Source organism: Spea bombifrons, chromosome 5, assembly GCF_027358695.1.
Source record: "Spea bombifrons isolate aSpeBom1 chromosome 5, aSpeBom1.2.pri, whole genome shotgun sequence".
In the NCBI taxonomy this organism is placed as follows: Eukaryota; Metazoa; Chordata; class Amphibia; order Anura; family Pelobatidae; genus Spea; species Spea bombifrons.
The window spans coordinates 41,411,606-41,436,562 of record NC_071091.1 but is presented as its reverse complement, the minus strand read 5'-3'; the positions used below and the strand labels follow the sequence as shown (position 1 = coordinate 41,436,562).

Genomic DNA, 24,957 nt, shown 5'->3' with positions numbered 1-24,957 from the left:
AATGGGCGGGGAGCAGGGCATGTCAAGGCACCACTCCTGCAACCTGGAGGATTCGGGTGTTGACCCGGAGAAGCGGTGCTTCCCAGGTATGGTGCCTGCAGGATTTTTTCCAGGGGGGAAAATATCCCCCCACACACTTTTCCCAATGCCTCCCTAGCTCCCCCATTGTCTACCTTTGTTGGCTCAGGAGAGGGGTTTCCTGGGGGGAGGCAAATGTCAGATACCCATTAATAGGAAAAATGGTGCTCTGCCAGTAATGGTTGACTGTATATCATGCGTTCTGCAGTCAACATCAAAAGGTTAGTGTGTATTGTTTACCATGACAACCCCAGTCTATAACTACAATTCCCATGAAGTTCAGCTACTAATATGGCTGATTGAATATTTTGAATATTTTTATGATGCAGTCAACAAGTTTGTGTATGGACTGTAGATTTGGTGTAGCCCCCCACCCCAAGCCCAATCTACAATTACTAGCTACTATTCTCACAATAATCAACTAGCATTGTTGCTTGCTTAACATCATGAGAGTTGCAGTCAAGAAAAATTGTGTAGTGTAGCTCTAAGATGCACAGCAAACATTCTGCACTATTACAAAAAGAGGGGAGTTAGAGGGTAATAAAAAAGTGACACAAAGGAGTGCAGCAGTTCTGGCTAAAATATGGCACTCGAAGTGCTGTTATTACATTTCTCATGTTTAGACATCCAAATGGATGGTTTAGAATCATGAGATGCTCATTTCACAGCAGCAGAATCAAATAAAACCTATTTCTGCACACTCCTGGGACTAACAGGTGTTTTTCTGCTTTCTATGTCTAATGAACCTATACTAAAGAGCCTACAGCTTCTCCCTTCTCTGCTGCTGCTCGAGTGGGCCAGGTTGGGCAAGTGCCTACCTCCGGAAGCCCATGCATGTGCCCCAGTGCTCAAATAAATATTGTTCTTCACAACTCCATTGTGCTAAACCAGCATCAGCCTGATTTACCATCATTGAAGTATGGAACAAGTAAATAACAAGGTTCTATTTTACTAAATTGTCTACTTATCTAACTTTCATTACTCTAAAATCAGTCCTTATCAAGTAACTTTTAGTTAAGACTGAATGGCAACTATATAAATTCAGAAAAGCTGAGTATGATGAGAGTCAAATAGCACACACCAATCTTCACTACTACTACAAAAATCATATTCACCTATTTTGACTTCTAGAATGAGCAACTCTTGGTACTCAAACTACTGTACACAACTCTCATTATACTAAGGACATTTATCTAAACATGATGGGAATACCAGTCAAAAGCTATATTTTTTTTTATTATTTTTTTTTTTAAGTTTTTCCATGCCTGTGTATTTCTCTGCTTCACTGCCCTCTGAGCATCACCTATGTGCTTTCCTGACACCCTCTGTCAGTATTTCCTGTTCCAAGTGTGTCTTCCTCTGAAGGTTATTTTCTATCCCGTAAGAGTTTGTGGAATAACTGAATAGCGATGAGGTCAAAATTGTTCTGTCTACACTTCTCTCCTAAACTACCCATGCAGTGCCCCATGTTGGCTAGCAATAGTGGAGCAAAAAAAAGCTAGACCATGCTCTGAAGGTAACACAATTTCTTTCAGGAAGAAATAGATACACAATAACCTTGTTTCAAATATAAAGGTGTACAACTAGTTTTCAAACTTCATTACCATTGAGTTACTGTTTAGTTTTTAAAATCCATGTACCACAATACTGCTCTTCTAAACATTTCTGCCATCAAAACAAAATACTCAACCTACACAATTTGGTCCATTTCTGGATTTCTGTATGTTCTGTCCTGAACCTCTGATTCCTTGATTCCAGTCTTGCTCTTTGCTTCAGCTCTGTTTCCTTTATAAGGTGTGCCCCACCCATGTGTTCTGTTTGTCTCAGGCAGCAGTCTACAGGTATGTTTCTCTGATATGTGTTTGGAGTTCATGTTTATTTCCTCTGTAGGCAGGTTTTAGCCTTAGGACCCACCATCATTGGAGTACTTTGGCATAGTGGTGGGCTAAGCATACTATGGCCATAAGATGCGATGGAATCTCCAATAGTTATCATATAGTCCTCGGCTAGTTCATGTATGTATGTGTCTCAGTCTGTGATGTATTGTATCCCCGGTAGAGGGGTGTCCTGTCTTGTATCCCCGGTAGAGGGGTGTCCTGTCTGGTATCCCCGGTAGAGGGGTGTCCTGTCTGGTATCCCCGGTAGAGGGGTGTCCTGTCTCGTATCCCCGGTAGAGGGGTGTCCTGTCTCGTATCCCCGGTAGAAGGGTGTCCTGTCTCGTATCCCCGGTAGAGGGGTGTCCTGTCTCGTATCCCCGGTAGAGGGGTGTCCTGTCTCGTATCCCCGGTAGAGGGGTGTCCTGTCTCGTATCCCCGGTAGAGGGGTGTCCTGTCTCGTATCCCCGGTAGAGGGGTGTCCTGTCTCGTAACCCCAGTAGAGGGGTGTCCTGTCTCATAACCCCGGTAGAGGGCTGTCCTGTCTCGTAACCCTGGTAGAGGGGTGTCCTGTCTTGTTCATGTCGAATCTTGAGTATTCCTTGTCTTGTTCCCTGTTGTGCCCAGTATTGTGTATGTCTTGTCTGGTTATGTTTCTTGCTTGGTCTCCCTGTCCCTTGCTTATGTTTCTGCTATATACTCTGCTTAGCTTCCCTACTTCCAGCCTGCAGCATCCTGCACATGATTCCAGTGCTATGTCTCATGCCTGCTCCAGGGTGCCTGCAGGATATCTCCAAGTTCTGCTCTGTTCTGCCATCATCTGCTGCTATGTCAGGGTGCGGGTATGTGGCTGCACAACTCTAGATGCCCACCGGGAGTGTGCAGTAGCCCTGCACCAGGCCCTGTCCAACTCCGCTACTGCACTGTAACTCCTGAACACAATCTTTGGGCGCTCTGGGTCTTTACAGTCGTATGTATGGACCTAGTTTGTGACACCTACTTTCACTGAACCTCCAGCTTTCATCCTCCCAGAGAAGCATATCTCAGTAACTAGAACTTACTGCCACTAATACAACTCCACACTACCTCTCCCCTTTCTGAATACCTTATGTTTATCCCGACCCCATTCCCTCTAGATTGTAAGCAGGTCCCTCTCTACCTAATGTATCAGTTTGTTTTAGTCTGTCATTTCTAGTTCATATTGAATATATCATTCAACCATTTACATTCCTCTAGATTGTAAGCTCAATTGAGCAGGGCCCTCCTCACCTGTTGTCTCTGTTAGTCAATTTGTTATGTTACATACTACTTGTTATGTCCTGTCCACCCATTGTACAGCGCTACGGAATTTGATGGCGCTATATACAACAATAAATAATAATAATAAAAATGTTGGAAAACAAATATGCCAACCCCTAGACTAGTCACTTAAATAGAAGCTAATTGGAGTTAGCAATCAATGAAACCGAATTGGAGGTGTGCTTTAGAGCTACTTTGACATAAAAAAAAAAAAAACCTCAAACATTTTTAATTTGCTATTCTAAAGAAGCATCTGCTGATGTGAACAATGCCTCATAAAAAGAAAAAAAAATCTCAGAAGACCTACAATAAAGAATTGTTAATTTGCAAAGCAAAACAGTGTAATCTCAAATAGTTTTCATATTCATTGGTACATATGTTAAAGAAATTATTGAAAAATTGAGACAATTTATTAGTGTGAGTACTCTTTCTATAAATGGGCACCCAGCCAAGATGAATCCAAGTAATGCAGTATAACAATGACCCTATACATCAAGACTACTCTGCTACAGAATGGTTTTAATGGCTCAATCAGAGCCCAGATCTTAACTCCTTAGGGATGCTGTGAAATGACCTCAAGAGAGCTGTTCACATTAGGCATTTTAGGAATATGGCTGTGCCTAAACAGTTGTGTAAGGAAGAATGCTGGTATTTTAACTCTTTCCATGCACTATTTGTACCACCAGCCTTTGTCACAGTTTACAGTAGTATTTTTGTGTGTATTTTTCCCACACACATACTTTAGGTATGAATTTACAGGTCTTGGTATATGTCACTGTCACACAACACCCCAATATGTGTTCAGCAACATTTCCTGAGTACAGTGATACCCCACTTGCATGGGTTTGTCGGGTTTTTTTGCGGGCTAAAAGGCAACATTTGGGATGTGTTAATTTTTCAAACTGGAAATTTGAGATGTGGTCATCCTCCACCCTGTGTTAATTGGGACATTTTTGAACAATTCAATGTACCTCATCAAATCATACATTTTTAAAAAGTAGAGACCCAATGGGCATCTAACATGCCAGTATTTTAAACCTTTCCTAATTTTAGCACTGGCTCACAAATGCAGTACCTGTATTCATCCTGCACGTGGAGCCAGAGTTCTCAAGAGGCTTTGAAGAGACCCTTTTGGAAACTTTCCCAAAGCGCCGTCATCTTGCCAGTGGCAAAATCACTCGCAGTGACGGTTGTGACCCCTCTCCGGAGCAGTCACAGCATGTCCTGGGGTGGGTGTTCGCTGTTCCTGAATGCCTCTCTATCGTTGATCACCGTATGCCGGACGTTGAAGCCCGGGGAGAGGCCAGACATGGCCCCTGATGCCGATCTCGGTATTGCTGAATGCCTCGACATAGAGGCATTACAGCAACACTGTTTGGGTGCAGAAACTGAACTTAGATCGGTTTCTGCACCCGTTTAAAGCCATGGCGGTCCTGGCACGTCAATTGTCATCAAGGGGTTAATGTGTATTTTTTACAACCAATTGATTAATTTAATGCTCTTTTGGGGTGGATTTTAGGGGCCCTAAGCAAAAAACATTTATTGGGATCTCAACACAAACAATGCATCAACTGAGGAATTTTAGTAACATTACTAAATAATACAATCTGCCAAATCGACATGATATTCATATTATTGTAAACAGTGTCACCAGTCACAGGTAACTGATATTTGCAACAATGCACGGTATGTACTAGCCTAAAAGATTAATTGTGGTATAATGCCAGTAAAATTACAAACCTGGTCTGAAGAGTAGGCCACCATTCGACTTAAAATTTCTGCTTCAGTTAATCGAGGATTTTCTGACTTCAGCCGTTTAGTTACTTTCATTCTTGCTGCAAGTAGTGCCATTAATGTTGCTTCACTTGCAGTACCCTGGAAAAATGGAAACTTGTACGTCAGTCTCAATAGTCTTAAATGTGGTTTGCAATTCTAAAATTGTTACCTTGGCCTCTGAACAAAACATCATCTCGGGTAATGTGTTTCTCTAAGAGAGAGAAACATAGAAAGTGATGGCAGATTTGGCCCATCCAGTCTGCCCAACCTCTGAATGTTTTCCTCCTTGGCTTTATCTTATATCTAGCTTAGCCTTATGTCTATCCCATGCTTGTACTGGAAGGCTATTCCATGCATCCACTACCATTTCAGTAAAGTTATAGTTCCTGATGTTACTTTTAAACCTTTGCCCCTCTAGCTTAAAACTATGTCCTCTTGTTGTGGTACTATTTCTCCTTTAAATAAACCTTCTTTATCATGTTGACTTCTTTTAAGTATTTAAATGTTTCTATCATGATATTAAAGAGAATGAGTCCATGTAATGATCCCTGAGGTACCCTACTGGTAACAAAACGTTGCTCTGAATATACACAACTCAGTTTATTTAAAAGTCTTCTATGTGGGACAGTGTCAAAGGCCTTACTTACCAAAAAATCAATAAGATTAGTTTTTACATGATCTTCCCAAGGTAAACCCATGTTGTTTCTGATCTTGAAACCTATGTGACTTCTGATGATCAACAATCCTATCCTTTAACATAGTTTCCATTAATTTTCCCACTAGAGATGTAAGACTTACTGGCCTGTAGTTGCCAGACTCTTCCCTACAGGGCCGGACTGGGAATAAAAAGCAGCCCTGGAAACATTTGGAGACCAGCCCCATACTATTTGCCATACAAATACTTACCTTATTTGCTCGATTATAAGACGACCCTGATTATAAGACGACCCCCCAAATCTGAATATTAATTTAGGAAAAAAAGAAAAAGCCTGAATATAAGATGACCCTACAGGAAAAAAGTTTTACCAGTAAATGTTAATTCATGAAAACTATTTTTTTTTTAATAAAAGCTATGATTGAGAAAAATATTGTGGTTTTATTTCCTTCTGTTTTCCAACCTGCCCCCCCAGTTATGCACATCTGCCCCAGAAATGCCTTATACCCCCTATATGCCACTGTGCCCCATGATATGCCTTTTAACCCTCTAAATGCCACTGTGCCCCATGATATGCCTTTTAACCCTATATGCCACTGTGCCCCATGATATGCCTTACCGGTGCTTCTGACTCCCCTGTCATGTAGCCGGGGCAGCGTGTAGAGCTCTACGATTCGCGTAGACAACTCATGCTGCAGTCGGAAGGAGGTGTGGCTAGCAGCGGGGGTTGTCTGCGTCCATCGCGCAGACCTTCCCCGACTGTCAGATGCGGTGAAATGGTGCGGTGCGGGGAACTCTGATCTCTGACAGCTGGGGAAGGTCTGCGCGATGGACGCAGACAACCCCCGCTACTAGCCACACCTCCTTCCGGCTGCAGCGTAAGTTGCACGCCGGGGACTAAGAAGCACCGGTAAGTGGGGCGGGGGGGATAGACAGGAGGATCCAGGTCCCCTGCAGCAGCGGGGGATCAGGATCTTAGTCGTCTCATAGGCAGACCTATTTGAGGTCTGATTATAACACGACCCCGATTATAAGACGAGGGGTACTTTTCAGAGCATTTGCTCTGAAAAAAAACCTCGTCTAATAATTGAGCAAATACGGTATAAAACATTCTTTTTATCAAATCATATGCAAATTAGTTATAACAGAAAACCACACCAATTTACACAATCCTGCCATCAGAACCAATAATTTTGGTCAGGCAGCCAGGAGGACGGGGGAAACTGAGATCTAGAGAGCTCTGGCTGTCTCACTGTTGCCACCCTGTACCCCTATTCAGGTACAGGGTGACAAATATAAATCCAAGCAAGGGAACCAGATATTGCACTGCAATTAGTGTCCACTGTCGTCTGCTGGAAGTATGTAATGCAATCCAGGGGTCCACCATCTATAATGGGAAATACAGCCTCCAGGCGTCCCCCAAGTCATGGAGGCTTCCGTGACAACTAGACACCCCAGGGTATTTCAAATGGTGATATTTTAACACTTTCCATACACTAATTTTACCACCAGCCTTTGTCAAAATTTGTGGTGGTATTTTTTTCACACACATTGTACTTCAGGCGTGAATTTACAGCTCTGGGTATATGTCACTGTCAAACACCCCCTTAATATGTGTTCAGCAAAATCTCTTGAGTACAGTGATACCACACATGCATGGGTTTTTTGGGTTGTTTGGGTCTAAAAGGCCACATTTGGGAAGTATGTTTTTTTTCTTTTAGGTCAGTCTGTGCCCATGCCCTACTTGGGACATCTTTCAACCTGGCCACTCCGATTTACCTCATAAAATCATTCAATTTTTTTTTTAAATGCAGTACCTGTATTCAACCTGCAGAGTTCTCAGGAGGGTCTGGAGACCCTCTTGGAAACTTTTGTTTTTTTAAAGGACATCCTGGGGTGGATGTTCGATGTCGCTGAATGCCTCGCTTTTAAGGCATTTCAGTTACTCTTTTAAAATGGGCGTCCGCTGCCATACAGTGTATGGCAGATGTTCATGGCCTCTGATTCCGATCTTGGTGTTGCTGAATGCCTCGATACCTGTTAATACTCATTTAATGCCATGACGTGCCAGGCACTTCATTGGAGGTTAAGTGACTGCTTTTCCGTTTCCGTGACGCCAGGCACGTCATTGGTTGTTAAGGAATTAAAGATGCTTGTCTTGAAAGGGGATACATTTTTATCTGAGCATTAAATACAGTGCTGTATATATAAAGTACTTTAAAGCTGAAGAAAAAAAGAGCATTTGGTTAATAAGGTCGTTAACTATAATCAGGGCCGGCCCTACAATGGAGCCGAGTGGGGCAATTGCCCCAGGCGGCACTTTTGAAGAGGCGGCACTTTGCCGCCCCAAGCGCTTTTTTTTTTTTTTTTTTTTAAACCGGAGGAGAGAGGGGCGTCTAGTGGTTTTCGCTTACCCGCTCGGCGCCCCTCTCCTCTGGGAGCCCTCTAGCTCGGTGTCGGCTTGTAATGCTGAGCGCCGGAAGTGACGTCAATTTCCGGCGCTCAGCATTACAAGACGGCACCGTGGCAGAGCAGGTAGACCCGCCGCAGGACTGTTTAAAGTAAAGGTAAGTACAAAGGGGGGAGGGGTAGGGTAGATAATGGCGTCGGCAAAGTTTAAAACTTCGCCCCAGGTGGCATTATGTCTTGGGCCGGCCCTGACTATAATAAAACTTTAAAAAGCAGAAGCACGAAGATAAAGGCATTTTATTTTAAAGGTTAATAAAGGCTATAAATCCACTAAAATTGTTAGATTGAACGTGAGGTGACCAGGATTTGATAATCCCTTGCTGGTTAATAGCTGCTTTTCAAAAAACCACGCTGTCAACTTCAATGTCTGTTAGTTGGAATAGAAGACGAGGCCCCAAGACATCTAGCTATAGGCTCTACTCCCATAGAAGAACTAGATAACAGCTCATGAAGTCTGCAGTGGTATTTAGGACTTCTCGAATATGGACAGCTGATGTTTTATGTGATGAGTCTCAGAATAAGCAAGGTCTGTGCCATCTTGCCTGTTCAAGTATGCGGCAACGTAAGTGTTTTTAGAACAGATCTTTACTGAGTAGCCTCTTAGAAGATACTGAAATGCCTTAATGCTTTTCAGACATTAAACAGATCATGATAATTTAAGAAACAACATTGAATACGCCTTGGCCAACATTCATGTGTTACTTTGTTTCCACAATGCACCCTTCCCCACACACCCTGTCGCACTAGTATCTGTAATGACAGATACCCAGTTGGCAATAGATACGCTGGTATCCAAGGAAGAAAGTTATTTGTCCTATCTTATTGACAGGAAGGTCTAGAAAGGATGCATTTGTGCCAGTGTCCAAAACTCTTATAATCTGAAGGCTACCATAAATCCAAGTGTGGACATGCCAAAGCATAGCAACACCTTCTTCTGGTGAACTGCAGCCTTCAATACCGAAATTTTGTTTTCTGTAAGAAACGCCTTCCCTTCTCTGGAATCAAATAATAGTCCCAGGACCCCAGCTGCTGACATGGTACCAGTTATGACTTTTGGAAGTTTACAAATCAAACCCAGCTTCTAAAGAGTCCCCAGCACCAAGTTGATCTGATACTGTAGATCTGAGAAATCTTTGATGCTCCATATGAATGGGAATGACCAAAACTCAGATGGCCTCCCACCATTAAGGACCCAGTGTCATAAGCTAACAGAGAATGACTTGTCACCTAACCTCTGCTGTAAGGCTTATCTCTGCTTGGTCTGGAACTTTGATGCTCCGTTTGAATCCTCAAAAGAAAATATTTCTATAGGGACCCTGTCTTGACTTAACAAAAAATCTTCTCTAAGGCGAAAAGAACTTGTCCTCAGTTGTTTCCTCCAGAAGAGATTCTAATTCAGGGCCAAAAAAGCTACTTCCCTAAGAAAAGCATAGCACAAAGTTCCTTGGGAACTGTCAGTCAACTAGCCCCTAAACCAGAGAGCTCTATGAGCAGCTACTCATAAAGTGGAGGCTATGGCAGCACTCCCGAGACTCTCAATGGTAGCAGCAGAGATAAAGTCCACAATAAAAAGCTGATAGTTGCCATATTCTTTAAAATATCCTTGCTTTAAACAACCACCTCAAGGTTATCTTCTGCTTGGTTAAGCCACATCTACAAAGACTGGGCTACCGAGGCAGAAGCAATGCAGGCACTCAAAATAGATGAAACAGCTTCAAAAGACTTATGCAGGACTTCCTTCATCTTCCTACCCATCAGGTCAGAAAAGTAGGAGGCATCTCCCATTGAAAGCACTATCCTTCCTAGCAGCCTTAGCTACAGCATCATCCACTTCTGGGAGCTCATTTTCTTCATAAAAGGTAAAGAGCTTCCTGGCCCTCTTGAACATGTTCAACTTTCTTTTTAGATGTTTCCATTCTTAATTTATGTTAGAAGCCATGGATCAGGAAAGTTGCAGTTGAACCCTTGGAACACTTTGAATCATCATGAAAAAGTCAGACTTTTTTAACCTTCTGTTCTGAAAACCTCCCCTGGAGCAGCAACCCGTAAGGCACAATGGATGAACAAAAATGGTCCATCCATGGACCATACTGGTCAGCAGAGAAGACACTCCAAGCTCAAGAAGCAGGCAGACTATCTCTGGGCAATGACAGGCTGGGAGAACAGGAGAAGAAGGCGTCGGCTTCATGCTAGTTTTCATATTTATCGTCAGATGAAAAAAATCTTCGTATTCTATATATCTCCGTTCCAGTGTTCGTTTTGGCCGTATATTCGTATCTGGTCTTCATATTCCTTTTTCTCCGTTTTCTGCCAGTTTTCTAGCCTAAGACTTTCGCAATATAGCAGGGGTTAATAAACTTAACACAGGAGTCCATAGAATTGCACCAGGATTTAAAGGTCTGTAAGAGTGACTCTATTGGTCGCCAGCAGGGGGCTCGTCTGGCATCAACCAATGAAGGTGAGCTGCCTTCCTGGGTTATCTAAGCTCTAGAGCACTAATATGCCTACTCTATCCAGTCTCCCTAACCTGACCTAATATGTATATGGACAAAAGTATTGGTACACCTGATCATTACACCAATAGGGACTTTTATGGCATTGCATCCTAAATACATAAACTTTAACCCCTTCAGTCCCAGAGGGTTTTGGTACCTCAAGTCCCAGAGCAATTTTACCATTTTTGCAGTATGTCGGTTCAGCAATTATTCCCCTTTCCTGCAAATAGTATACCCATGTAAACTATATATTGTTTTTTTCAAGGAGAGAGAGGGCTTTCTTTTGATACCATAGTTAGATAATTAGATGAAAATTATTTAGAATGAGAAAGTTAATAAAACTTGTGAAAATTAGAAAAAAAACCTTTCTTTTGTTTTTTTTTTTAAATATTTTCCTCTCCGAATCCTCACAAAATTAGGTAAAGTGATGGAAAATCCCCTCCAAGTTAATCAATTCAGGTGTCCTGATTTCAGAAATACCTAATTTATATAGAATTTTCATACTTTCCCAGCACTTATAGGGAACATACTATAAGGTGTAAATTTTTTACAAAGCCATAGAATTTTTACATTAGGTATGATGGAATTGCAACTCTAATTTTAAACAAATAAACCAATAAATACCCATGTTAAGCAGACAACCCAGACTATCTTATCAGGGGTATTTGGGCACTATTTTTTATTTTTTTTAAATGTCACTGTTATCAGTGCAGTATTGTTAGAGGTCCTCTAAGGGGCCTATTGAACATGTTATTAATGCCAGTGATGTCACAATGACACCACTTAGCTCACTATTTTTTTTATTTTTATTATTTATTGTTTTATTTTAGGGATTAAAAAAAAATCACTAACACTTTTTGTGTTGATTTGTGTTTCATCATATGAGAAGACTGAGAAACATGGTTTCTCACTCTCTTCCCTGCAATCCCCCTGCACCAATCCTGCTGTGATCTCTATGCAGGTCGCCATAGACTAGCATAGACATCACAATGTCAATCAGAGCGATCGGATATCCCAGCAGGGTCTAGATAGATCCTGTAAGGGATATCCTGTCCTCCAATGACGTTCCGGGTGATATCCGCAGGGACGCGACCAGGCATTTAACATAGCAACAGTTTTCCGGCGCTCGGCTGTTACAGGCGCTCAAGCAGAAAGCCAGCAATGCCGGCTTCTTCTGACAGAGGGGAGTCCAGGATGTATCCCTGCCGCTGCAAGAAGGTCACAACGTACCGGTACGTCCATATGGGTTTCTTGAGATGCGTTTTATGGACGTAACTGTATGTCCATGGGGGACTGAAGGGGTTAATATGTAGTTGGTTCCCCCCTTTGCAGCTATAACAGCATCGACTCATCTGGGAAGGCTTGTTTTTAGAGTATTTGCTAGTGAATCATTGCTTCACTCTATTTGTCATTGGATTCTACTGTTCTTGGCTGGTGGAGTTCCTGAGTGTTGTCCTGGGCTAAGGAAGCACAGTTTAGTGGTAGTATCCATTACACTGACATGCCGCAGGGTAAGGAAAGCAAAAGCTAATCACCTAAACATCATATGTCCTAACTAATGAACCATCTATATTTAAAATGAAAATGGATCCACATCTAATGCTAGTCATATACATATATATGCAAAAAATCAATGCTTTCATAAAAACAAACGTTCAAATATAATCAAGTTCTAAGGTACATTCTAGCACAGTTCATACAACATCTTGAAAGTAAAAAATGTTTTTTTTAGCCATCAAATTGAATACTTTTACATAAACCAACTCATATTTGCTTGATTATAAAATGACCTAGATTATAACAGGACCACCCCAAAATTTGAATATTAATTTAGAAAAAAATAAAAAGCCTGTATATAAGACTACTATATAGGAAAAAGTTTTACTAGTAAATATTAATTCACATGTAAACATTTTTTTATATTTCATAAAAATTATGATTGAGAAAAATGCATTTCTTATTTTTTTTTCCTTTTATTTTAATAATAGCAGGTAATAAATACAAATAAAAAACGTCAGTCCATGGATCCAAGGTGCTGAAGCCCACGTCTTTGGATTCTTTATTCTCCTTGGCTGCTCCACGTTTTCACATGGTGTTTAACAGGTTTGTTGGTCATCCTTGCGCGAGGTTTATCCTGTTTTTTGTTGGTGTCTTTTATACAACATGAGGTGTATTGTTGTTTAACCCCTGCTGCACTGTTTGACTTTGTTCCCTGGCCACCCCTTATTTCTTTGTATTGTTACCTGTTAACTGTTAATGCAGCGCGTTATATTTTGGAAGCGTGAAGAGGTCCCACCCTTCGCCTTTGGGTGCCCAAGGTGGAAGAAATTATATATGGAAGAAAAGGTTCATCTAGCCTCCAACAGGATGTAAGCTTATACTGGCGTGTGGGCATGCTGGCTAGCATTTCTGTCCACTGACGAAGCAAAGGAGATCCTTAAAAGAGGGCATGCTGGATTGAGTAGTAGCCCACACATTTTCCTTTTCTTAATACCCTCTCTCCTCTTCTCCATTTCCCCCCTTTCACTCACCCTTTTTCCCTTTTCTTAATACCCTCTCTCCTCTTCTCCATTTCCCCCCTTTCACTCCCCCTCTTTTTTTCCCTTTTCCCCCTTGCCACCCCTCCTTTTTTTTCTTGATGTTTTTACGTTTAGGGACAGATACACACCAGAAGCACCGGTAAGTTTGGGGGAGGGGTGTTAAATGGGGGGGGCATAAGGCATTTCAGGAGGCAGAGTTGTGTATAGAGGGTTAAAACGCATACCTGGAGGCAAAGTGGCATTAAGGGGGCTAAAAGGCATATCATAGAGAACTCTGCCTACAGAAATGCCTTATGCCCCCCCCATTTAAGACCCCCCCAAACTTACAGGTGCTTCTGGTGTGTAATCGGGGCAGCGGGTAGACGTCTACGCGCTGTGGGGAACTGTCCTCTCTGACAGCCGGGGAAGGTCTGCACGATGGATGCAGACAACCCCCACTACTAACGGCACCTCCTTCCGGCTGCAGCAGATGTTGCCTACGTGAATCGCGTAGACATTTACCCGCTGCCCCGACTACACACCAGGGAGTCAGAAGCTCCAGCAGCACTGGTTACCGCAGTGCTGTGGGGGATCTGGATCTTAGTCTCATAGTCAGACCTCTATTTGAGGTCTGATTATAAGATGACCCCGATTATAAGACGAGGGATATTTTTCAGAGCATTTGAAAAAAACCTTGTCTTATAATCGATCAAATCTGTAGCGTTAAACTTGCAATATATAATATAAATAGAATTTAAAATTGTAAGATTATGAGCAATCATAAAAGCTGAAGAACAGAGATTATTCCTTGTTTAATCTTTTAGGTGACAACATATTCATTTTGTACATCCAATACGATTCTTGCTGTGATGAAGCCTCCTATGGCTTCCAGGGACCAGTTTGTACGATTAGCCTCTTTCTGGGTAGGAGCACTAATAGGAGCTGTACTTTAAAAAACATTCTTAATTAATGTACTATAATAATTCACAAAGCAATTTAAATTACCCTTTCACCAATTTAGATATATTTTGTTGATGCCTTCAAATTTGAGAAACTCTGGATTAGAATTCTGATATATTTTTGCATCAGAATGATATGACCTACCAGCAAGGTGAGTTTAACAAAAACTTTCATTTATGAACCACCTGTCTTGTTGCCATATATTTTAACCTGTTGTTCCATGCATGGCGTTGTCACTGATGACATATGTGAATGCTATGAAATGGAGTATACACCATTAATCTCGTTTGTGAAGATGACTGTAATAAGGATCTCCCCACCAGGGCCGGACTGGACTACGGGGATACCGGGAAATTTCCCGGTGGGCCAGCCGCGATTGAAAGCGGCCGTCGTGTTTTAATACTGGTGATCCAGACATGGTATTCCTCTTGACACCACATGATAATATTTTGTAATGGAATATGCAACAATACAATTCTAAATTTCAACCTCCCCCCCTCTCTGTCTGGCCAAAATGTCTCCTTAATTAAAGGATAAACATTAAGTGCAATTCTCTTTTCAAGTTGTCTGAACCATATAATTCATACGTATATATGACCCACAGAGACTAGTCCAAATTTGTTTGCAAAATACCCTTATGAAACTGTCCCATCCCACTGCCTTCCTATAATATATATATATATATATGTACTACTGATTGTACTACGGAACAGATTAACTGTGGGCTCAGAATCTCAAAAGCAATATGTCCAGTATTGGGGTATTTCATTAGGCTACTACACTCCCTACATCTGTTAGATAGAAAAAAAACTTTCTATCATTAATTTTATGCAAAAAAATATAAATATATACATTTTAAATTTTAAATATGAAGAAGCAACAAACACAGAAGGAACACATTTGGCATTTGTGTGTTCACAGGTGTACTATTTAAATAATATTTCAGTAGCATCAAACCATTTCAGAAGAGATAACTGTGTCATGTTCAGCAGTAAGAGTATACTTTTTTTTTTTTAAATAAATTTTATTTATTTTTTTTATTTTTAAATAAATTACCTCTGAAATACTTTTTTATGTTATACCTCACCTTTGGCACCACTGCAGCTTTTCAACTGTTGAATCAAATGGAATGGTTATTGGTTGCTATGGTAAATCAAATATAAATAAAATGAGAGGCCAGTATTCATAAACAATGAGTGTTTTCTTTTATCTCCATGCTCAATTCAAGTGCTGCATCAGAAGCAGCAGCTGTTAATGATGCCTCAGAATGATGAAGGTTTTTAAATGTAATTATGGGCCAATTTTAGCAACCAACCATTTACCAACAGTGTAATTACAGTCTGGCTCAGAAATGCCCTTTTCACTCAAGAGTTTTAGCAAGAGTAGAAAAAAAAATCAATAAAGTGGCTCATAAAAGATAGCTTCAGGTTAAAGTCTGACTTGTTTTTGTAAATATCAATTATTTTCGTGTCAAAGAAATTGAAACCTGCGTGCTGTCTGTATAAAAAACGAGGAATGTGGTCAGTCTATTTTACATTCAATATACTTGTATTGGCCTGGACTAGGACAAAAAATAGGCCCGGGCATTTAAGACTGAGCAGCCCTTTTTTTTTTGTTAAACCAAACTATGACAAATTTAATATACCATTTCTTGTTGTCTATTAGTTATATTTCAGCATGCTTTTGTCACTGTAATCAATTACATTACACAAATTCAGGAGGGCATTTTATCTCTGGATAAATAGTTAAATTTAATCCTACAGTAAGTAAAGTGCAAGGAAACAGATTACCAAATACACACCAGGACAGGTTCTGCCACACCGACACCCAAACACACACACCAGGACAGGCTCTGCCACACAGATGTCCTAACACACACACCAGGACAGGCTCTGCCATGCCTACACCCACACACACCAGGGCAGGCTCTGACACACCGACACCCACACCAGGACAGCCTCTGCCAAACTGACACCCAGACACACACACCAGGACAGGCTCTGCCACACTGACACCAAGACAGTAGGGATGCACCGAAAAACGTATCTGCCGAAAATAGCATTATCAGCAAAATAATAAAACAAAAAAAAAAAAAACACTGAAAATAATAATCCGCAAGGGCCCTGCCGCTTCCCTCTGTGTTGCTCAGCAGTGTCTCTTGCTCCATCGAGGGGACGCAGGAACCCAGCGGAGTCACCTGAATGCGCGCCACCTCACGTGACTCCGTTCCTGTTCCCCTGGGCAGGTCAAGAGAAGTTCAAACAGACTGCGAGCAACGCAGAGGGAGACAGTGCCCCTGCGTAAGTCTACGAGCAGCACCGGAAGATCTGCGGTTCAGGTAAGGGTGGGGGAGGGTGTATGAATGAGTATATGTGAATGAGGGAATTAATGTTTGTAATGAATGAATATGCATGTGATAGCATGGATGTGTAAATTGGGGGGCAGGGCACAGGAAGGCTGGAGGTTATGTGCATGTATTGGCTGCTTGTGCATGATAGGAGTCTCATTGCTATATTAAATATATATACGATTACTAACAACAATCACACTCCTATCGTGCCCAGGCATACCCAGTGTGACGGAACCCTCCATCACTCTCCACTGGAGAGGCCTGGCTGCCAGCCTCCTCCCTATTGACTATGGGCCCTGGGTTTGTAAAGGACTTCTGTGGCTACCCCCCAGCAGTATATCATGTTATCACTGGCTGAGGGGATTATCTCTCCAGCAGACAGCCAGGATCTGCCACCAGGGAGTGACCGCCATTGTCTTAATTTAATATCAGACTCCCCACCCCATGGTGCATTATTATGTTTTATAAATCAGTCTCTCCCCCCCCCATTGTTTTGTTAATCCCGTTACTGCCCCTGTTGTCTCTGGGAGGCAGATTAAGGGGGTGGTTTGTATCCCAATATCTTGTTTTATGTTAATGTGTGTTTTGCTGGATATATCCAGCCCTGTGTGTGAGAAATAAATCAGTCTTCGTTTGGTTTTACCCTATACTGAGTCTCGGCTAGTGACTGGGGAACTGGGAAAAGTGCGATGTCCCAGGCTAAGGGAGCACAAGTCAGCGGAGGTAGTCGGTCGGACAAGCCAGATCCGTGACACCCAGATTCCAGCATGTACTGGCTGACTTGGCATGATAGAAGTGTAATTGCTAACAGCAATCACACTTCTATGATGCCCAGGATCCAGCATGTACTGGCTGCCTGTGCATGATACGAGTGTGATTGGTGTTAGTAATCATATATTTAATACAAGCAGCCACAGAAGCAAAAGAGAGCAGAAATTACACTTATGTCCATTGGTAATTCAATCCGATGTGTTGGTTATTTTTAATGTGCATGACTGCTGACAAAAACAAAGCATGTTTTAAGTGGCAATGCAAGTGCGACATTGTAAAGTGAAATTGCTTGTATCGGTTCCTCGAGATTTAAAAAAATAAAAAAAATAATGTTGGGAGGTATGCATAAACACCCATATACACATACACTGCCCTTACACACATATATACAGATATACAGATAGATATATAGATAGTGAGATAGATATATAGATAGATAGTGAGATAGATATATAGATAGATATCTAGATATATAGATAGATATATAGATATATATAGATATATAATATCCAAAAATAGTTACCGGCACTCCAGGGACTTCTTTAAATAACTACTCGAGAAACTCCAGTTTTCCTATCAACATTTTAGTCTATTTATTGTAGACTTTCATCAGGACATGATATTGTATGATTTGCTGTTACAGCTGCTACTTGGCACCGGGCAGAAAAAGCGGTGATTGGAGTGCAATTGATAATTTTGGACTTTATATAGATAGATATCTAGATATATCTAGATATTAGATATATCTAGATATAGATATATAGATATATATATATAGATATATAGATATATATATATAGATGTACACACACACACACCTACCCATAAACACACATACACTCACTGGCCACTTTATTAGGTACACTTGTTCAATTGCTTGTTAACACAAATAGCTAATCAGCCAATCACATGGCAGCAACTCAATGCATTTAGGCATGTAGACGTGGTCAAGACAATTTGCTGAAGTTCAAACCAAGCATCAGAATGGGAAAGAAAGGGGATATAAATTACTTTCAATGTGGTATGGTTGTTGGTGCCAGACGGGCTGGTCTGAGTATTTCAGAAACTGCTGATCTACTGGAATTTTCACACACAACCATCTCTAGGCTTTACAGAGAATGGTCCAAAAAAGAGAAAACGTCCCGTGAGCGGCAGTTGTTTGGACTAAAATGCCATGTTGATGTCAGAGGAGAATGGGCAGACTGGTTCAAGATGACAGAAAGGCAACAGTAACTCAAATAACCACTCGTTACAACCAAGGTATGCGGAATACTATCTCTGAATGAACCTTGAAGAAAAAATATCCAGTGAGCGGCAGTTGTGTGGATTAAAAAGCCTTCTTGATGTCAGAGGCCAGGAGAGAATGGGCAGACTGGTTTGAGATAATAGTAAGGCAACAGTAACTCAAATAACCACTTGTTACAACTAAGGTATGCAGAATACCATCTCTGAACACACAACACATCAAAATAAAAACAATAAATGCATTTTTCTCAATCATAGTTTTTATTAAATATAGAAAAATAGCTTACTTTTTTCCTATAAGGTAGTCTTCTATTCAGGCTTCCCCCCCCCTAAATTAATATTCAAATTTTGGAGGGTCGTCTTATAATCGAACAAATGTGGCAATCAGAAGGAGTAAGAGTTTTACAAAAAAGTTTCCTTTTAAGCTGTTAAAAGACAAGACAGGAAGTTTCTGCTAGAGTGCGCTGACCAGATGCCAATGAAAATAGACTCAAATATGTGAATATTCCACAAAAACCTGGATTTGCCTTATACCCCCTATATGCCACTCTGCCCCCCCAGATTACCAATGCATCCCCAGACTTGTCCCCTGTGCTCAAGACTCCCTGGTGTGTAGCGGGGCAGCCAGTGAACGTCTGCGCAATGCGCATAGACAACCTCCGCTTCTGCACGGCATTTCCACTTGGGCTTCTATGATGGAGCACAGGAAGGTCATGTCATGCCGTCGATCTGTCATAGAAGCCCCAGCGGATGTTCTGGGCAGCAGCGGAGGTTGTCTGCACACATCGCGCAGACGGTCACCAGCTGCCAGAGAGGAGGATCAAGCACTGAGGGGGATCTTCCTCTCTGGAAACCAGTGAACATATGAGCGTAGACAACCTCCGCTTCTGCCCAGAACTTCCGCCGGTGTTTCTATGGCTGAGCACCGGAAGGTCATGTCACACCGGTGCTCCGTCATAGAAGCCCCGGAAGTGCCGGCAGTAGCATCAACCCACCAGGGCCGGACTGGGACTGAAAAGCAGCCCTGGAAAAATTTGGAGACCAGCCCCATATAGTTTATCTCACGGTGAAGCTCTTATACCCACACGCACCCCTTATACACACCCGAGTCACACTATGTTCCATTCTTTTTATCTCATTATTTGTATTAAAATGCCAGAAAGCAAAAGTGTTAAAAGGCCCTAATAAATGAAATACATTACACATAATGGGATCAAAACATTTACTACTGCGAACATTTTTAGATGAAAGAGTTCCATTTTATTCAGTGGAACAAAACACTGATCACATTATTCTTCACGATATTCTGGTAAGAAACTTTTATTTCTTTATTAATTCATGTAGACTATTTTTTTCCATATTTAATAAAAGCTATGATTGAGACATGTTTGGTTTTTATTCCCTTTCATTTGACAACCTACCCCCGAGTTATGCACCTCTGCCCCCAGGCTTGCCACTCTGCCCCCCTGATATGCCTTCTAACCCCCTATATGCCACTCTGCCTCCAGAAATGCCTTATACCCCCTATATGCCACTCTGTCCCATGATATGCCTTCTAACCCCCTATATGCCACTCTGCAATATAGGGGGTTAAAAGGCATATCATGGGACAGAGTGGCATATAGTGGGTATAAGGCATTCCTGGAGGCAGAGTGGCACGAAGGGGGTTAAAAGGCATATCATGGGGCACTCTGCCTCCAGAAAAGCCTTATGCCCCCCCTATGTGCCACTCTGCCTCCCTAATATGCTTTATACCCTCCTATATGCCACTCTGCCCCATAATATGCCTTTTAATCCCCTATATGCCACTCTGCCTCCAGAAATGCCTTTTACTCCCTATGTCACTCTGCCTCCAGAAATGCCTTATACCCCCCATATGCCACTCTGCCTCCCTGATATGCCTCAACCCTCCTATATGCCCCTCTGTCCCGTGATATGCCTTTTAACCCCCTTTTTGCCACTCCACCTCCAGATATGCCTTTTGACCCCCTATATGTCACTCTGCACCCAGAAATGCCTTATACCCCTATATGCCACTCTGTCCCATGATATGCCTTCTAACCCCCTATATGCCACTCTGCCATATAGGGGGTTAAAAGGCATATCATGGGACAGAGTGGCATATAGGGGGGTATAAGGCATTTCTGGAGGCAGAGTGGCATATAGGGGGACACACTTACATACACACACATGCCGATTTTTTTTTTAACAAATACAAAAAACATTATACAGTACAAAAAATACATTATTTTACTCACCTTCTACTTCTCTTGACTTCCTGGTAGCTGCACACTGTTCTCCTCTATGCTGACAGGATGCCACTGACCTGACATCCGGTGCTGCAGCAGTCTGAGTGCGAGGGGGCGGAGCTTCCACCTCACGCTGCTCCCATCACTATGCAGCCATCAGACTGCTGGGAATGTAATCTAAACGGCCGATGCGTGCTGATGCCGCCGGCCGGAGCTACTTTAACACTTTTTTTTTTATTTATATGGTAAGCTGGATCGGCTTGCCATATAAAGTAAAAAAAAAAGTATTAAAGCAGAGGCGGCCGGCGGCATCAGCCACACCGGCCGTTTAAATTACATTCTCGGCAGTCTGATGGCTGCATAGTGATGGGAGCAGCGTAAGGGGTGAAAGGTCAGTGCGAGGGGGCAGAGCTTTCACCCCTCACGCTGCTCCCATCACTAGACGGCCATCGCACACGGTTGCTGGGTGCTGATGCCGGACGGCCGCATCAGCACCCAGCGGCCGCTTTGATTAGATTTCGGGCAGCCTGGGGGGCAATTGTCCCCCTGCCCAGCCCGCCCCTGGCACCGAGGGAGGCGTTCAATGCCATTTGCAGCCGCTCAGCGGCTATCTTCATGGTTAGTCTGCCGGCCGCCCAGCCCACGGACCTTCCGGCCCACCGGGAAACCCACTGCCATAGAGGAGGATCCGGGTCCCCTGCAGCACTTGTCGTAGGATGTTAGTCAAATAGCAGAAAGATCAGGAAAATAAATACCATATTTGCTTGAATATATGACAAGGGGCATTTTTCAGAGCATTTGTTATAAATGGTGAATCATATTGTTGACAGCAACAGTAGGGTATCTACAGAGGAGGGGCAAGCTGACAGGCTGCCTCCCCTGGTCCGTTCTTCAGGGCCGTGGCAAGGCAACTAAAATTTGTTTAAAAACAATTTTCACCAGTAAAGACTTGTTATATTTCAGTTTAAGCTGGTTCTTACCTGAATAACTCCTCCACCTTCACCTTTACAGCCAGCTAGAAACTGCTCTGGCAAACCAACCATCTTCCCCAGCCAGTCCAGCATTACAGTCTCTAACTCTGTGCATGCAGGACTTGAAGCCTTAAATGAAGCAGATGTAGAAAAAAATAGCTTTTACTGATTTAAAATGGTATGACAAAGCAGAAAAAAAGAAAAACCTTTAGCAGAAAATTATCCACGCAATTATCGACAAAAGAGATGACCGGAGGGTTCTGTCCTAGGTTCATTGTTGCTTACTGTCTTGTATAGGGTATTGTGTTTGCAAAAGACACACAATTAGGTAAGGTAATGCAATCTGAACTAGGTGTTACTTTCCTTGCAAATTGGACCACAGGGTGACCAAGTGGCAGTTGAGTTTTAATGTTGGCAAACACAAAGCTATATGAAAATAAATGTGTAACTTGTACTTTAAGTGTGGTTGTGTTAGGGAAATCATTCAATGAAATGGACTTAGAAATAATTGTAGACAATAAACGTAGCAACAGTCTTCAAGGTCAGGCAGCTTCTGCAAGAGACAGTAAGATACTGGCATGAATAAGAAGAGGTATTGACTCACAGAAGAAAAAAATAATTCTGCCTCTGTATAAATCAAGACTCCACCTAGAAGATGCAGTGCAACTTTAGATATCTGTTCTTAAAAAGGATATTATGGAGCTTGAAAGAGCACAGAGGCCAGCTACAAAGTTAATGGAACACCTTAGTTATGAAGAAAGGCTAAAAAATTATAATTCTTTAAAAAATGTGTCTTAGATTGGATGTGACATTACCAGTCATTCTCTGATTACCTGTTTTATTAATAGTACTATGCAAAGAACAGGAGGTCATCCATTCAGGCTTGAAGAAAGACATTTTCACATCAAAACAGCGAAAAGGGTTCTTTACAATAAGAACAATAAAGATGTGGTTTTGACTATTAAAATTTGAAAAATGCCCTTAAAAATGGGCTTGATGACTTTTTCCCCTTTTAAGGTACAATTTGTAATTGCTTTAATTAGGGTTTTTTTGCCTTCTTTTGTATCAACAGCAGGGAACTTGATGGGTTTGTGTCTTCTCCGAACTAAATCACAATGTTACTGTGATGCATATGTTAATGCAAAACAAACACCTTTGTTAGTAGTTTGTATAAATGAGTATGTTCTCGCTTTTTGTTACTGCAAAGTAAAGTACACAATTAAGACTTTGTAATCCTCCGAATAGAATTATCATTATTTGTGTGTATGGGCATATTTTACAAAAAAAAGAGGCACGTGGTTAAAATCTCCAAAACAAAAGTGTTGTGAAATGGTTAATATAGTTTTGCCGATACTTGACTTTTGTTGGTTATTATGAACATTTATGGAGCCAGTTCCTAGGTTTAAAAAAAATAAATAAAACAAAATTAAAAAAAAGAATTGGTCAGGTGCATTATGGATATCATTCATATTAACAGCTGATGCTATATGAGGGAAAGGTACACCAACATTCTACTATTAGACTGATCCATAACCTAGGGCTGGAGTGTCAACCCTCATTATGACCTACACTCACAAGAACTTTCTTTTATAAAAGAAAAATCTGCCAGGTGTGCATCAGCAATATGCAAATAATTGTCCTTAAAACCTGTATATCTGTGGTCCTTGAGTAGTGGAGTTTGGCACCCATTGCATATGTGACATTAATAGCAGCTATGCTAAAGGAAATGAAAGGAAAATTAGTTCCTACTTTGAAGGGACTCTCTTCTGCCATCTGTCACCCAACAGCTATAGATAATGACAAACTAATGACAACCAAACTGATTTGTGTTCTGTATGTTTACCTATAATCACCTTGACCTTTTTCCCCAATAAACTGCATTCATTCTGACATCTGATTCCCATGTTGTGATTTTGGTGGTGCATGTTGTTGGGAAAATCTATCCCTTGAGTGGCATCTTTACTCTGAGCCAGCTACAGATGGGTAGCCACTCTGGTTGTCAGAGTGTCAGCAGCGATTGCCAGAGGCCATCTTGTCTACATCTTTCCTGTTACAGTGATATTAAGAAAGGTCCTAATGATAAATTGGCTTTTTGCTGATTACACAAAGGTCTGCAACAAGGTTACTATTCTTGATGGAACAAGCCAAATGGCAATATATTTAAGTAAATTAGATAAATGGTCAAGACTGTGGCAGCTGCAGTTTAATGTTGATAAATGTATGGAATTATGGAGCATAAAAAAACCCAAGGGAGAATTTAGCACTGTACTGTAAGCGACAACAGAAGAAAGGGACTTGGGAGTAATTATTTCTGAGGACTTGGAGGTAAGCAAGCAATGCAACAATGCCTCAAAAAGCAAGCCTGGTGCTCAGTTTTATAGCAAGAGGGATTAGTAGCAGAAAGAGAATGGTGGATCCTGTTACTTTACAGATGTCTGGTTAGAGTAAGATATCCCAAATAGGGCATGGATATAGGATCACCAAATGTCAGGTCAACATTGAAAAATGCGCACCTCCCAAATGTGGCCCCTTGGCCACCAAACAGCCAGGCAAACCTATGCATAGGTGATATCATATTGGGTATTTGGAAGTGACGGATACAAGGATCTATAAATATATTTATGTAAAGTACTCTGTATGTAAGAAAAAAAAATACTACCAAAACAATTGGCAAAGGTTAGTGCCTGGAAAGGATTAAAATACCAGCTATTTAATATCTTGGGGTGTCTAGTTTTCAAAAATAAAAAGTTGAATTGGCCAGGTTTAAAGAAGCGCCAGATAGGAATGAGGGTAGATTGTCAAAATTACAAGTTCAAAAACTGAATTGCACAAGCACTAAATAAGGCCTCTTTTCCCCAACAAACCTAGCCATGGTATCATGGAGATGCTGCTAAACAAAGTTTTACAAAAGCTGGTAGTAGAATTAGTGCATAGAAATAGTTAAAATACCTGCATTTGAAATACCCTGGGATGTCTAGTTTTTAAAACAATGTTTTGATGGCTGTAAATTAAACTGACCAGCTTCGAAAGATGTCCCAAATAGCACATGGGGGCAGAATAACCAGTTTTGAATAAATGGTTTCGAAATAGCAATATGCTACTTGTACTTATTGTCCTATAACTTGCAATAAAACATGAAAACATTGGGTATTTCCATCAGCTTTTGTAGATGACTAAAAAAAAAATTCAAATAAAAGTAAGATTTTTTCCCAAATTGTTCACCATATTTTACATATTTTTATAGTA

The 24,957-nt window shown here is 41.4% G+C and overlaps 1 protein-coding gene across 2 annotated transcripts in view; it reads right to left on the bottom strand.

Moving 5' to 3' along the window:
* The window catches only part of DDC (dopa decarboxylase), a 120,852-nt gene that overhangs the window by 83,122 nt on the left and 12,773 nt on the right, over positions 1-24,957 (bottom strand). For both annotated transcript variants that reach the window (XM_053468142.1, XM_053468141.1), the window contains exons 4-5: positions 21,721-21,840; positions 4,992-5,126 (exon numbers count right to left, since the gene is read on the bottom strand). In XM_053468142.1, coding sequence (XP_053324117.1) covers positions 4,992-5,126; positions 21,721-21,840 — 255 coding nt within the window. The remainder of the gene's footprint in view (positions 1-4,991; positions 5,127-21,720; positions 21,841-24,957) is intronic.